The 13,315-nt window shown below is 66.9% G+C and overlaps 2 protein-coding genes and 1 pseudogene across 5 annotated transcripts; 2 read left to right on the top strand and 1 right to left on the bottom strand.

Moving 5' to 3' along the window:
* Positions 1-52: 52 nt before the first annotated feature.
* Positions 53-3,443, top strand: MYG1 (MYG1 exonuclease). Its single transcript, XM_054001995.1, has 7 exons — positions 53-265; positions 867-979; positions 1,051-1,210; positions 1,470-1,619; positions 2,380-2,502; positions 2,720-2,901; positions 2,979-3,443. Exons 1-7 carry the CDS (start codon positions 68-70, stop codon positions 3,157-3,159), a joined length of 1,107 nt encoding a protein of 368 aa, XP_053857970.1. The 5' UTR covers positions 53-67; the 3' UTR covers positions 3,160-3,443.
* Positions 3,214-4,725, top strand: LOC128821062 (cuticle collagen 40-like; annotated as a pseudogene).
* A 20-nt stretch (positions 4,726-4,745) lies between these two features.
* Positions 4,746-11,934, bottom strand: AAAS (aladin WD repeat nucleoporin). 4 transcript variants are annotated; one of them, XM_054001993.1, is made up of 17 exons: positions 11,916-11,934; positions 11,423-11,558; positions 10,600-10,727; positions 10,461-10,516; positions 10,250-10,341; positions 9,923-9,969; positions 9,451-9,549; positions 8,711-8,854; positions 8,469-8,589; positions 8,187-8,311; positions 7,933-7,993; positions 7,025-7,115; positions 6,553-6,646; positions 6,372-6,439; positions 6,191-6,272; positions 5,251-5,335; positions 4,746-4,996 (listed from the first exon to the last, which is right to left on the bottom strand). In XM_054001993.1, the coding sequence occupies exons 2-17, from the start codon at positions 11,543-11,545 to the stop codon at positions 4,862-4,864; spliced, it is 1,551 nt and encodes a 516-aa protein (XP_053857968.1). In that variant the 5' UTR covers positions 11,546-11,558; positions 11,916-11,934; the 3' UTR covers positions 4,746-4,861. The 4 variants fall into 4 exon arrangements, with proteins under 4 accessions (XP_053857968.1, XP_053857966.1, XP_053857965.1 ...); XM_054001991.1 differs by lacking the exon at positions 11,916-11,934 and adding an exon at positions 11,797-11,832; XM_054001990.1 differs by lacking the exon at positions 11,916-11,934 and adding an exon at positions 11,749-11,785.
* Positions 11,935-13,315: the final 1,381 nt, after the last annotated feature.

Genomic DNA, 13,315 nt, shown 5'->3' with positions numbered 1-13,315 from the left:
TTTGGCGGGAAGCGCTCACGGTGATGGGGGCGTGGCCTCGCTGGGGGGGCGTGGCCTCGCCGCCGCCATGCGCGGTGCCGCGCGCGCCGCCCGGCTCGTGGTCATGGCCGCCACCGGGGCCGGGACGGGAGCGGGCGCCGCAACCGGCACCGCGCACAAGCGGCCGCACCCCGAGCCCGCCGCCCGCATCGGCACCCACGACGGAACCTTCCACTGCGACGAGGCGCTGGCGTGTTTCCTGCTGCGCCTCCTGCCCCGCTACCGGGTACGGCACCGGCAGCGCGCCCGGCTCGGGGTCCCGCCCGGGGCATGAACGGGACGGGGGCACCGTGCGGTGCCGGGTCCCGGGGTCTTCCTGCGGGTCGCTCCTCTCTCGGTGCCATGTGGGGACACTTGAGCCCACCCAGCGGCCGCTTCTCTGTCCCCGGTGCCACCTGGGGGTCACCCTTGTGCCCCCAGTCCTTCCTCGGGGTCCCCGGTGCCACCTGGGGGTCACCCTTGTGTCCCCAGTCCTTCCTCGGGGTCCCCGGTGCCACCTGGGGGTCACCCTTGTGTCCCCAGTCCTTCCTCGGGGTCCCCGGTGCCACCCGGCGGTCACCCTTGTGTCCCCAGTCCTTCCTCGGGGTCCCCGGTGCCACCTGGGGGTCATCCTTGTGTCCCCAGTCCTTCCTCGGGGTCCCCGGTGCCACCTGGGGGTCACCCTTGTGTCCCCAGTCCTTCCTCGAGGTCCCCGGTGCCACCTTTATGTCCCCCACCCCCTCCTCTGGGTCCCTCCCTGGTGTCCCTTCCCGGTGTCCCTCGTCACCCGGAGCCGTTCCCGGGGGGCCCCGTGGCCCTGGGGACCCTCACCGCGGTGTCCCCTGCAGGACGCGGAGATCGTGCGGACGCGGGACCCGCAGCGCCTGGCCGGCTGCGACGTGGTGGTGGACGTGGGGGGCGAGTACGACCCGGGGCGGCACCGCTACGACCACCACCAGAGGTGAGACCCCTCCCCACCCCGGGGACAGCGGCGTCCCCGGGGGTGCCCGCGGTGACCGCGTGGCCCCGCAGGTCCTTCACGGAGTCCATGCGGAGCCTGCGGCCGGACAAGCCCTGGAGCACGAAGCTGAGCAGCGCCGGGCTCGTCTATTGTCACTTCGGGTCGCAGATCCTCGCGGCGCTCCTGGGGCAGCCCGAGGACGGGCCGGTGGTCACCGCGCTCTATGACAAGGTGACAGGGGTGGCAGGGGGTGTGTCACCCTGCCACGGTGACAGTTCTGCCCAGGGCTTGTCCCTGGTGGAGAAAGGGGAGAGTTTGTGGCAGCTGCTGGGGCAGTTGTGCTTCCAGCCAGGCTTTGCTCTGCTGTCCCCTCATTGTCCTCTCTGTCCCTGCTCTTCCCCCTGTCTCTCTTCCACTGTCCCCTTACTGTTCTGGCCCTGTCCTCCCTTGCTGTCCCCTCACTGCTCCTCTGTCCCCACGCTGTCCCCAGCTGTACGAGAACTTTGTGGAGGAGATCGATGCCATGGACAACGGGATCGCGCCGGCGGCGGGGGAGCCGCGCTACGCCCTGAGCACCACCCTGAGCGCCCGCGTGGGGCACCTGAACCCCCGCTGGAACGACCCCGACCAGGACACCGAGGTGGGGACAGCCCCTGCGGGCCCTGGGGACGCCCTGCTCGGGGACACCCTGCTCGGGGACGCCCTGCTCAGGGATCCCTGCTCAGGGACCCCTGCTTGGGGACACCCTGCTCGGGGACGCCCTGCTCAGGGACCCCTGCTTGGGGACACCCTGCTAAGGGATCCCTGCTTGGGGACACCCTGCTCGGGGACACCCTGCTCTGTGATGCCCTGCTCAGGGACCCCTGCTTGGGGACACCCTGCTCGGGGACGCCGTGCTTGGGGACACCCTGCTCGGGGACACCCTGCTCAGGGACCCCTGCTTGGGGACACCCTGCTCAGGGACGCCCTGCTTGGGGACACCCTGCTTGGCGACCTCCTGCTTGGGGACCTCCTGCTCGGGGACACCCTGCTCTGTGATGCCCTGCTAAGGGATCCCTGCTTGGGGACCTCCTGCTTGGGGACCTCCTGCTCGGGGACCCCTGCTTGGGGACACCCTGCTTGGGGACACCCTGCTTGGGGACAACCTGCTTGGGGACGCCCTGCTCAGGGATCCCTGCTCAGGGACACCCTGCTCGGGGACACCCTGCTCGGGGACACCCTGCTTGGGGACACCCTGCTCGGGGACACCCTGCTCGGGACGCCTGCTCAGTGACACCCTGCTCAGTGACACCCTGCTCGGGGACACCCTGCTTGGGGACACCCTGCTCGGGGACCCCTGCACAGGGATCCCTGCTCAGTGACACCCTGCTCGGGGACACTGCTGACCCCCGTGTCCCCAGGCGGGGTTCAGGAGGGCCATGGAGCTGGTGGGCAGCGAGTTCCTGGAGCGGCTGGACTTCTACCACCGGGCCTGGCTGCCCGCGCGGGCGCTGGTGGAAGAGGCCGTCCGGCACCGCCTCGAGGTAAGGCCGAGCCGGCCCGGGGGGAATCTGGAATTCTGGGGGAGAATTGCGGCGTGGGGAGGTCAAATCCCTTCGGTAGAAACCTCCTGGGGAGGACCTTGGCACCCCACGTCCTGCACGGACATCCCTGCAGGAGGGCACTCTGAGCTTTCGGGGACACGGAGCCCGGGGTGGTTTTGGGAGTCACCCCGGTGTCCCCAGCGTGTCCCCCCCGCAGGTGGATGCCAGCGGGCAGGTCCTGGAGCTGTCCCAGGGTGGCTGTCCCTGGAAGGAGCACCTGTTCCAGCTGGAGCGGGAGCTGGCCCTGCCCAGGCCGCTGCTGCTCGTGCTGTTCCCGGACCGGGGCGGGCAGTGGCGGGTGCAGAGCGTCCCCACAGCCCCCCACAGCTTCCAGAGCCGGTGAGACCCCTCCCCTGGCCGTGCCACTGTCCCCCCGTGGGGTCGGGGTCACTCTCAAGCCCTGTGTCCCCCCACAGGCTCCCCCTGCCCGAGGCCTGGCGGGGACTCCGGGACGAGGCGCTGTCCGAGCTGGCCGGAATCCCCGGCTGCGTCTTCGTCCACGCCAGCGGCTTCATCGGGGGCAACCGGACCCGGGAGGGGGCCTTGGAGATGGCCCGGAGGGCGCTGGAGCTCGGGGGGGGCACAGAGAGCACGTGAGCCCCCTCCCCTGCGGGGTCACCCCAAAAGGGAGCCCCTGGCCCCATCCCAGGGATGTTCAGGGACCGTTCCCGCTTGGATCCTGGATTCTCCGAGGGATCTGCTGTGCTGGGGGGGGAGCAGCCCCTCCCGGGGGGTCTCAAAGCACCCACCCCCTGTGCTGGATGGGTGCCAGCCCAGCCACAGACGTTTTGGCTCCATTTCCTGGGAGTTTGTCCCCATTCCTGCCACGTCCCTGCACCGAGGCGCTGCCAGCACCAGTAAAAACCAGTGTGTGCCCAGTGGATTTGCTGTTGAGGGTGCTCGGGGGTCTGGGGGGGGGGGGCTGCGTGTGACACCGGGGGGGTCGCTGTGACTCAGGGACAACCGTGACCCCCCCACCCACAGCACGGGGACAGCAACCGGTGCCGCCCCGCCGCTGTCACCGCCGCGATCCCGCGTGTCGCCAGCACCGCGGGGGGGTCCCGGCGTCCCCTCGCACCCCCCTCGCTCCCGGGGCCATGCGGGCGGCCGGGCTGCTCCTGCTGCTGCTGCTGGGGCTGCCCCTGCACCCCCGGGCCGGTTCCCGGTGCCCCGGGGAGGCTCTGCCGGCGCCGGCCCCACCCGGCGGCCGCAACGAGACGCTGGCGAGGGGCGCGGGGAGGGCGCGGGCCCCCGATGTGGCGGCGCTGGTGGCCCTGGGGGGGTGGCTGGGGCTCGCCCTGCTCTGCGTGGGCCGGTTCGTGCGGCGCAGCCGGCAGGAGACGCGGCTGCACCTGCAGTACCTGCGGGCCCTGCCCTGCGCGGCTCGGGAACGGCGGCACCACGAGGAGGAGGAGGAGGAGGAGGAAGAGCCACTCAGCACCGGGAGCCAACCGGGCAGGCCTGAGGGGTGAAGCCCCCCCGGGCTTGCCCCAGCAGCTGCGGTGGGTTCGGAGCCTGGATCACCCCAGATCCCCCTGGATCTTCCTGCCCAGCCTCAGGGATGGGCTGGATGCTTGGGGGGGGGGGGGGGGGAAGAGGGGATCTCCCCCGTGCTCTGGGGAGGATTTTGGGGGTCTTGGGGCTGTTGGGGTGGGGGGAGCAGGGACCCTGTGCTCTCCCTATCCTCCCTGCCAGTGCAGCATAATCCTGGGATTAAGGGTGTGTAATCCCTGGATTTCACAGAGCTAATCCCCCTCTGGGGGGGCCCAGCTGCTGCCCCCATCCTGCGGGGCCGGGGGGGTCACCTGGGGCAGCACGAGCACCCTGGGGGCCCCAGGGCTGGGGTTTGGGGACCCACAGAGGGTTTGGTTCACTTTGAGGGTTTTGGTTCACTGTTGCTCACCCTCAAAAGAAAGCTTGGGGGTTTTGTGTGTGGCCAAAAACTCCCCAAAACCCCTTCAGCCATCGCCTTTCCCCAAAACGGAGCTCTTTGATCCCAAAAGAGCAGCTCTGGCCCATGGGCCCAACCTGGCCCAGGTTCTGCGAGTTCACTCCAAGCTCTTTCTGAGCCCCAAAAACCAACTCTGGAGCCCCCAGAACCCCTCCAGACCCACAGGACCTCCCAACTTCACCCCCGGAAATCTCCCAGTCCCATCGGGTTGAGGAAAGAAGACGAGAGGGAGGGGGAAATCCACCTTTAATGGGGGCAGGATCAGCACTGCCAGACCCTGAGCAGCTGTGGGGGGCTCCTGGAGGGAGAGGAGGCTCTGGGGTGCCTGGGGAGGCCCTGGGGTGCTGCTCAGAGCTCGGAGAAGAGCGGCTGCTCCCGGACGCTGCCCAGCACGGGCGCGGGGCTGCGGCGGGGGCTGCCGCGGGGCTCCAGGGCGCTGACGAAGAAGAAGGGGATGTGGGAGATCCTCCCCGAGGACCAGCACTGCAGGGGACAGGGTGAGGCAGGGGTGAGTGTCCAAAAAAAGCACAGAAATGGGGAAAACCCTTTGGGATGGAGTTCAGCCCGTGACCTGACAGCTCCTCGTCACCCAGGCCTTGTCACCAAGCGCCACGTCCAGGCTTGGTCTGGTTAAACCCCCTCTCCTTGGAGCCCCCCATGGCTCACCCTGATCCCAGCCCCCTTCCCAGTGCCACCAGTGCTCCCTGGGACTGGGAATGCCCCGGGGAGGGACTCACCACGGTCAGGAGGGCGCCCTGAGGGAAGCAGGGGTGGAAGGAGATGAGCTGGGGCCGGGCACCGTGCTCGCCCTGCACGAAGCCGCTGTGGGGTGGGGAAACAGGCAGGATTATGGCCTGGGAAACAGCACATTCCCGGGGAATTGGGGGTGTTTGGGGTCTGAGGGGATGCACTGGGAAAGGACAACCCGAAGCCAAGGGGGTGAGGTGGGGAGGGGACAGTGTGGTCAAAGCACATTTCAGGGTGAAGCAGTGTCAGGGGTTGGAGGAGCACCGGGGGCAGCACTTCCCTGTCACATTCTGGGACTTAATGGGACTCAGTGAACCCAAACCTATCCCAAACCTGCTGCAGTGAACCCAAACCCACCCAAAACCCCCTGCAATGAACCCAAACCCATCCCAATGAACCCAAACCCACCCAAAGCCTCCTGCAATGAACCCAAACCCATCCCAATGAACCCAAACCCATCCCAATGAACCCAAACACACCCAAAACCCCCTGCAATGAACCCAAACCCATCCCAATGAACCCAAAGACACCCAAAACCCCCTGCAATGAACCCAAACCCATCCCAATGAACCCAAAGACACCCAAAACCCCCTGCAATTAACCCAAACCCATCCCAATGAACCCAAACACACCCAAAACCCCCTGCAATGAACCCAAATCCATCCCAATAAACCCAAACACACCCAAAACCCCCTGCAATGAACCCAAACCCATCCAATAAAGCTAAACCCACCCAAACCCCCTGCAATGAACTCAAACCCATCCCAATGAACCCAAACCCACCCAAAACCCCCTGCAATGAACCCAAACCCATCCAATAAAGCTAAACCCACCCAAACCCCCTGCAATGAACTCAAACCCATCCCAATGAACTCAAACCCACCCAAACCCCCTGCAATGACCCCCAACCCCCCCGAGCCCCCCACGCACCAGGGCAGGAGCTCGAAGACGGGGCTGTTGCGGGTGCGGAACACGGCGACGGCCGGCTGGCTGCCCACAGACTCGGGGTGTCCTGCAGGGGGACAGCAGCACGAAGGCTCTCCCTTGTCCCCCGTGTCCCTTCTCCCTGCAGGCAGCAGGATTCCCAGGCCAAACCTGGGGCAGGACTGACCTCTGAGGATCACCGCCAGCCTCTCCCCGGTGGGGTCCCACACCATGGAATGAACCTCTCCTCCGATCCTGGAACAGCACAAGTCCCCAAAATTGCGGGGCAGAGACCCCCTGGGTGTCCCCAGCAGCGAGGGGTGGCTGCCAGGAGGAGCAGGGACCCCCCTGTGCCCCACCAGACCCACCTCTCCTCCCCGTAGAGGGTCTCGAAGGTGGTCTCGGACAGGTCTGCCACGATCGAGGCCGTCTTGGAGCCTCCCACCTGCCCCTGCATCTCCCCTGAAAGGGGAGAAATCCCCACTCCATCAATCCCACTGGATTTCCCAGGTGATCATTAATTTATTCCTTTCTCACAGCAGCTGTACTGGTGTCCCAGGAGTGGCTGGGATGGAGGACAAGGGACAGCAAACACCAGGACCCCCAAGCTGGCTCTGGACCCACTGGGGTCTCCCTGAAATCCCTTCAGGACCCCACAGCTGTGACTGAGAGTGAGGAGCAACGTGAAGGATGGAAAAACCTGAATTCCAGAGATTCCGTGCTTGGAGAGCCCAGAACAGCCCCTGTGTGTCCCAGCTCCCTGCCACTGTCCCAGCTCCTCACCCCAAAGCTGTGGGGTCATTTGGGGACCCTCTCCCAGCCCTCGTGGGACAAACTCACCCCGGTACTCGGAGAAGGACAAGGAGTAGATGACGGACTCGCCCAGCACGGTGAAGAGCAGCCGGCTGCCATCGGGGCTCCAGCACCCTGTCTGTGGGACAGTGTCACCACCCCTGTCACCCTGTCTGTGGGACAGTGTCACCACCCGTCACCCTGCCTGTGGGACAGTGTCACTCCTGCCTGTGGGACAGTGTCACCACCCCTGTCACCCTGCCTGTGGGACAGTGTCACCACCTCTGTCACCCTGCCTGTGGGACAGTGTCACTCCTGCCTGTGGGACAGTGTCACCACCCCTGTCACCCTGCCTGTGGGATAGTGTCACCCTGTATGTAGGACAGTGTCACCACCCGTCACCCTGCCTGTGGGACAGTGTCACCACCCTTGTCACCCTGTCTGTAGGACAGTGTCACCACCCCTGTCACCCTGCCTGTAGGACAGTGTCACTTCTGTCTGTAGGACAGTGTCACCCTGTATGTAGGACAGTGTCACCACCCATCACCTTGTCTGTGGGACAGTGTCACCCTGTCTGTAGGACAGTGTCACCCCTGTCTGGAGTGTCTCACACTGGAGAAAAGGAGGCTCAGGAGGGACTTTTCACCCCACAAGTCCCTGACGGGAGGGGACAGCCAAGGGACAAGAGGACACGGCCTCAGGCTGTGCCAGGAGAGGTTCAGGTTGGATATCGGCAAGATTTCCCACAATTAGGGAAAATTCCCACAATTTCCTGGGCTGGCTGCCCAAGGCAGGGGTGGAGTCCCCATTCCTGGAGGGATTTAAAAGCCCTGTGGATGTGGCACTTGGGGACACGGGTCAGTGGTGGCCTTGGCAGTGCCAGGGGTTGGCCTGAGTGGTCCCAGAAGGCTTTTCCAGCCTAAGTGATTCCCTGGGAGGGGAATATCCCATCCTACCTGGCAGCGTCCCCTGATCGTGGGCCAGCGCTCACAGGTCCACATCTGGGCCTCCCACACCCTGCAGGAGATGGGATTTAGGGGCAGAATTCCTGGGAATTCACCCCAACCCTGCTGCTCTGCAAATCCACTATTCCACTATCCAACCCCATTCCCCGCTCTTTTCCCACAACAGGAACAGGAGCAGGGAGGATCTTTGGGATCCAGATGCAGATTTTCTGGAGCGAGGATGAGGATGGGGACGAGGAGCTCACCGGAACACGGCCGAGGGGGTGGCTGCCAGCACCTTGCTGCCGTCGGGGGACCAGGCCAAGTAGGTGACACCGCCACCCCCAAACCACTGCAGCTGGACACAGGTCTCGGTGGACACGTCCCACACCTGGAGGGGACAAGGACGGTGACACCGGCATTAGGCAACACGGAGCGAAGATTTCAGGTCCAGGTGAAATCCCAGAGCTGCCTCTGTAGCAACGCTGCCTGTGCCCAGCCCGGGCGTCCCTCGGTGACCCCAGGGGTGTCCCCAGGAGGGTCCTCACCAGCATGGCCGTGTCCACCGGTGACGCCGAGAGCAGCCGCTCCCCGCTGGGCGCCCAGGCCAGGCTGGTGACAGGGCTGTGCCCGGGGTAGGACAGCACCTGGGCACAGCCCGACGAGGGCCTGCACGAGGACAGGGAGAAGCCACCAGGATTTGGCATTTGCTGGCAGGACAGCGGTGCCGTCCCAAAGGCAACCCCCAACGGGGTGACAACAGCCGGGAAGGGAAGGTGGGAGCTGTCACCTCGTGGAGAGGGAGGTGGGGTCCAGGTGCCACACGAGGATGCAGCTCTGGCAGGCCACGGCCAGGATGGAGGCACAGAGAGGCTTCCAGGCCATGGAGGCCACGTTCCTCTGCAGGCGATGCTTCAGCGAGGGCACGGTGGCACTGCCGGGGAGGGGACAGGTGACACATGGCGCTGAGAGCCCTGGTGCAGCCACAGCATCGTTCCCTGCCAGCCCTGACCGCAGAGAGGGGGGGGACAGCAGGGTGGGGAGGGGGTGTGCCCTGCCGTGTGCTCCCCGGGGAGGGGACAGGAATTCCCGGCCAGGTGACACCGGAGCGAGCCGGGGCACACCTGGTGTCACTGAGCCGAGGTGTCCCCAGTCTGGACAGGGCCCAGGCTGGCCTGAAGTCCCAGCTTGGGGACACTTGGGGGGGCTGCAGGAGCAGCCGGCAGAGTCTTCTCCTGAGCAGGGACTGGCATTCCCTGGGGGAGCAGGGAGACCTGGGGGACAGAGGACACTCAGCCCGTGTCCCCCCCGGCTCTGTCACCACCCCCCAGGGCTGCGTGACCCTCAGGATGTCCCCAGAGGTACGGAGCTGGCAGGGAAAGGACAGGCAGAGCTCTTGAGGCTCGGGGAAGGAGCAGGGCGGGCTGAACGGGAACCCAGGTGTGCCCAGGTGGGGCGAGGAGGCCACAGGGCAGCAGGCCCAGGGCAGTGCCCACCCCAGGCTGCCCGAATCCCGGGACAAAGCCCCACCTGTTGGAGTTGTAGACGCGGATGGAATCGTCCAGAAGAGCCACAGCGAATTTGTTGGTGTGGGGGTGCCAGGCGAAGGCCCGGATGGTGCAGCCGGCCCTGGAGGGGGCACAGGGCAGGGTGAGACCCCCCCCAGCACCCCCTGGGCTGGCAAAGACCCCTCTCAGAGTCCCCAGAGAAATAAAACTTCATTTTTGCTGCTCAACAGGACCATTTTCTTTGAGAAATTCCCTGTTTCTGGGAATTATTCACAGAGCTCTGCTGAGGGGCTGGTGACTACAGCCTGGGGTTGGAATTAGAAGGAATTTTCCAGGCTCTGATCTCCTTTAACCCCGATCTCTCTCCTACCAGGGCACACAAACCAGGACAGCCAGAGTCAGTGGGGCAATATTTGCCTTTCATGGCCCAAACAGGGCCATCCTGTCCTTGTATGCCCACCCAGGGGGGTGATTTCGGGACACCCAGGACTCACCAGTCCACGGCCTGGGAGAAGGCTGCGATCATGTCCTCACTGGTCAGCTGCAGGGAGAGGAGAACTCTGAGCTGGCAGCATGGAGCCCCAGTTTCCAGCCCCTTCTCCCTCTCCCCCAGCTGGATTCAGGCCCCTCTTGGAGCACTTTGCTGCCCAAACACCTTCCCAGTGTCCGTTTTCTGCCACTGCAGTGTCTGGAGCTGGGCATCCCCAGGAGGAGCATTGCGGGGGGGGGTTTCATGGGGAAGGGACCACCCCCCACCCCAAATCGCTGCTCCCCTTGCCCCTGGCTCCCGCAGCAGCGGGGATCAGGCGGGAATGACTCACGGACAGGTGTGGGAACAGGGATCCGTGCAGCGAGGACAGCCAGCGGCACACGGCCAGCGCGTGGCTCGAGCCCGTCCGCAGCCACCGCAGCCCTGGCGGGCAAAGGACCTCAGCATCCCTGCCGCCACCACGGGGGACAGGGGCAGGGACAGCGGGGCCCAGCCAAAGCATCACGGCGAGAGCCGGAGCTCTCCGGGCAGCGCGGACTCACCCTCCTCCTCGGCGCCGGCCAGCTCCCTGAGCAGCCCGCAGAGCCCGGCGTCGCGCCTGCGGCGAGAGCGCCGTCACCGCCCGGCCCCCTGCCCCTTCTGGGGACAGGCCGGGCCCTCCGGGGACAGCGGGGCACTCACCAGGCGCTGAGGCAGCGCTTCCAGAGGGACTCGCGGTGGTGGATGAAGGGCGGGCGGGCGCTGGGCTCCAGGCGGCCGTGAGCCTTGAGAGGCTCCTTGGGCAGGCTCAGCACGGGCAGGTCGGGAACCTGCAGCACGCACAGCCCCCCTGAGACCCCCTGAGCTCCCTGAACTCCCCTGAGCCCCCCCTAAGCTCCCTCAGCCCCCCTGAGACCCCTGAGCCTCCCTGAACCCCCCGAACTCCCCTGAGCCCCGCCTGAGCTTCCTGAAACCCCCTGAGCTCCCTTGAACTCCCCTGAGCTCCCTGAACCCCCCTGAACTCCCCTGAGCTCTCTTGAACTCCCCTGAACCCCCCTGAACTCCCCTGAGCCCCCCTGAACTCCCCTGAGCCCCCCTGAGCTCCCTGAACCCCCCTGAGCTCCCTTGAACTCCCCTGAGCCTCCCTGAGCTCCCTGGGCCCCCCTAAGCTCCCCTGAGCTCCCCTGAGCTCCCTCAGCCCCCCTGAGCTCCCCTGAGCTCCCTCAGCCCCCTGAACTCCCCTGAGCCCCCCTGAACGCCCCTGAGCCCCCCTGAACTCCCCTGAGCCCCCCTGAGTCCCCCTGAGCTCGGGGGACAAAGGGCCCCCCCAGGGCAGCGGGCAAACGGCGATGGGAGGAAAGAAGAGGCGCGAGAAGGAGCGGCCTGAGGGTGCCTGGAGAGACCCCAGCAGAGGGGACAGAGCTCCAGCCACAGCTGAGCGGGACAAATGCGGCACCCCCAAGGCTGGAGGGGGGCAGGCACGGCTCTGGGAGCGAGGAAGGCTCACCTGGCCGGCGGGGCTCACCTGGTTCTGGAAGGCCAGCGGGAGCTGCTCGCTGAGGCGGCCGCAGACCAGAGCGTTGTTGAGCTCGTACAGGGTGACATCCCCAGGGGGAGGCGGCGGCGGGAACAGCCCCAGGGAGCACATGGCGGCGCCGAGCCTGAGGGCGAGCCCGGGGCGGGGGGCGACAGCTGAAACCTCCGCTGCCCTCGGGATGCGCCGGCTCCAGGCCCTCACAGCGACCCTTCCGCCGCTCCCTCCGCCCCTCACAGCCCCCGGTGCCCCCCGGTCTCTCCCTCACCCGCTCACAGCCCCCGGTGCCCCCCGGTCTCTCCCCGGCTCTCCCTCACCCGCTCCCCGCCCTCAGCCCCCGGCGCCGCCATCTTGACCGCCCTCACCCCTTCCCGCTCCCTGTTCGCGCCAATCGCCGCCGCGCGCCGCCCTCGTGGCTGCGGCTGCGCGTGGGTGGGGAATTAAAAGGGCCGCGGCTCGCGTGAGAAACGCGCGGGGTCCTCACTGAGGGACAGCGCCACGCTCCCCGAGTTTCCTCCGCGGCGGAGAGAGAATGTCAGCGTCACCCTGCACAGACGCGCTCCGCCGCTGACTTAGTGGCCCTCCGGTTGTAAGGAGGACTGAGTAAAATGAGGGCCACTTTTTTTGCTGTCGTTGCCTCTTTAAGAGAGGCGGAGCCTCCCTCGAGGGGCGGGGCGAGGGGCGTGTGCGGCCGGCGGGTCACGTGGTGTCCGAGCAGGGCTGCACCGGGACCGGGACCGGGGCCGGGATCAGGACCGGGATCAGGACCGGGACCCCCGGGACCCCCCCGGGGCGCCCCCCGTGTCCCGCACCCCGCTGTCCTGCGGGCTCCCCCGGTCCCGGACGCCCTCTTGAGCTCCCGCGGCATCCCGGTGTCCTGCGCTCCCGTGTCGCCGGTGCCGCCTCCCCCGGTGTCCCCTCTCGCGGGTGCCCGTGTCCGTTCTCGCCGTGCCCCCCGGGTGCCGCTCCCGCCGCGTGCCCCCCCCCCCCCCCTTGGCTCGCCCCCAGCCCCTCTCCCGGGGCTCCCGCTTTTCTCGTGTTTATCTCCGTGTTTTCCTTAGCGGCCGCAAGAGTTATTTTAATTTTCTCAGGATATTAAATAAAGGCGGCGGGGGGAGCTGCGGCGGGGGGCCCCACATTCCTCGCCCGTTACGGAGCGAGCGGGGTTCGATAGGAGACGACGATTTGGGATGGCGCCGACATCAGAGCCACCGCAGGGCTGGCGTGGCCTCGAGGCGTCCCTCGGACCCCCCAAACCCGGCTGATGGGGCAGCGAGACGGGAAAAACGGCGGTGGTGGCGGAGGGGGGGGTCCCCGGTGGGGCTGGGGGGGGTCGCTGGATGGGGTTGGGCTCTGTGGTTTGGGAGGCTCCGGGCGGTCGAGCCCTCGGTGGCCGCCGGGCCGGGGTTTGGCTCGGGGACGTGGCTCGTTGCCCTGCTTGGCACTGGCCCACCCACGGCGAGCAGGGCTGGAGTTCTGGGGGGAAACCCCGAAATAGGCAAGTTTGTGTCGGGGAGGGTGTGGCTGGCTTGGGGGAGCTGCGTGGGGAGGTGGCACTGCCACTCCGAACCCCCTCGGGACAGCTCTGTGACCTCTGTGTGGTGGCGCTGAGCTCCGGCCGCTCCACTGACGCCTCTGTGCCTCAGTTTCCCCACCCTGTGTCCCCCCCCACCCCTTTCCATGGGGACAGCTGGGTCCTGGCCAGCTCGTGGCCACCGTGACTCAGCCGGGGCTGGCTCGGGGACCTGCTGCCATCCCTGTCCCTGTCCCTGTCCCCCCGCGGGGCCGTGGGTGCCGGCAGCTGCCCCCCCCCCCCCCCCCCCCAGCTTCGTGCTGGCACTGGAGCTCGTTTCCGCCTCCTGTTGCCTTTTTCCGTGGCTTTTT

Source organism: Vidua macroura, chromosome 34, assembly GCF_024509145.1.
Source record: "Vidua macroura isolate BioBank_ID:100142 chromosome 34, ASM2450914v1, whole genome shotgun sequence".
NCBI classification, from domain to species: Eukaryota; Metazoa; Chordata; class Aves; order Passeriformes; family Viduidae; genus Vidua; species Vidua macroura.
Note: the sequence above shows the minus strand (reverse complement) of the source record. Positions and strands in the feature narration are given on the sequence as shown.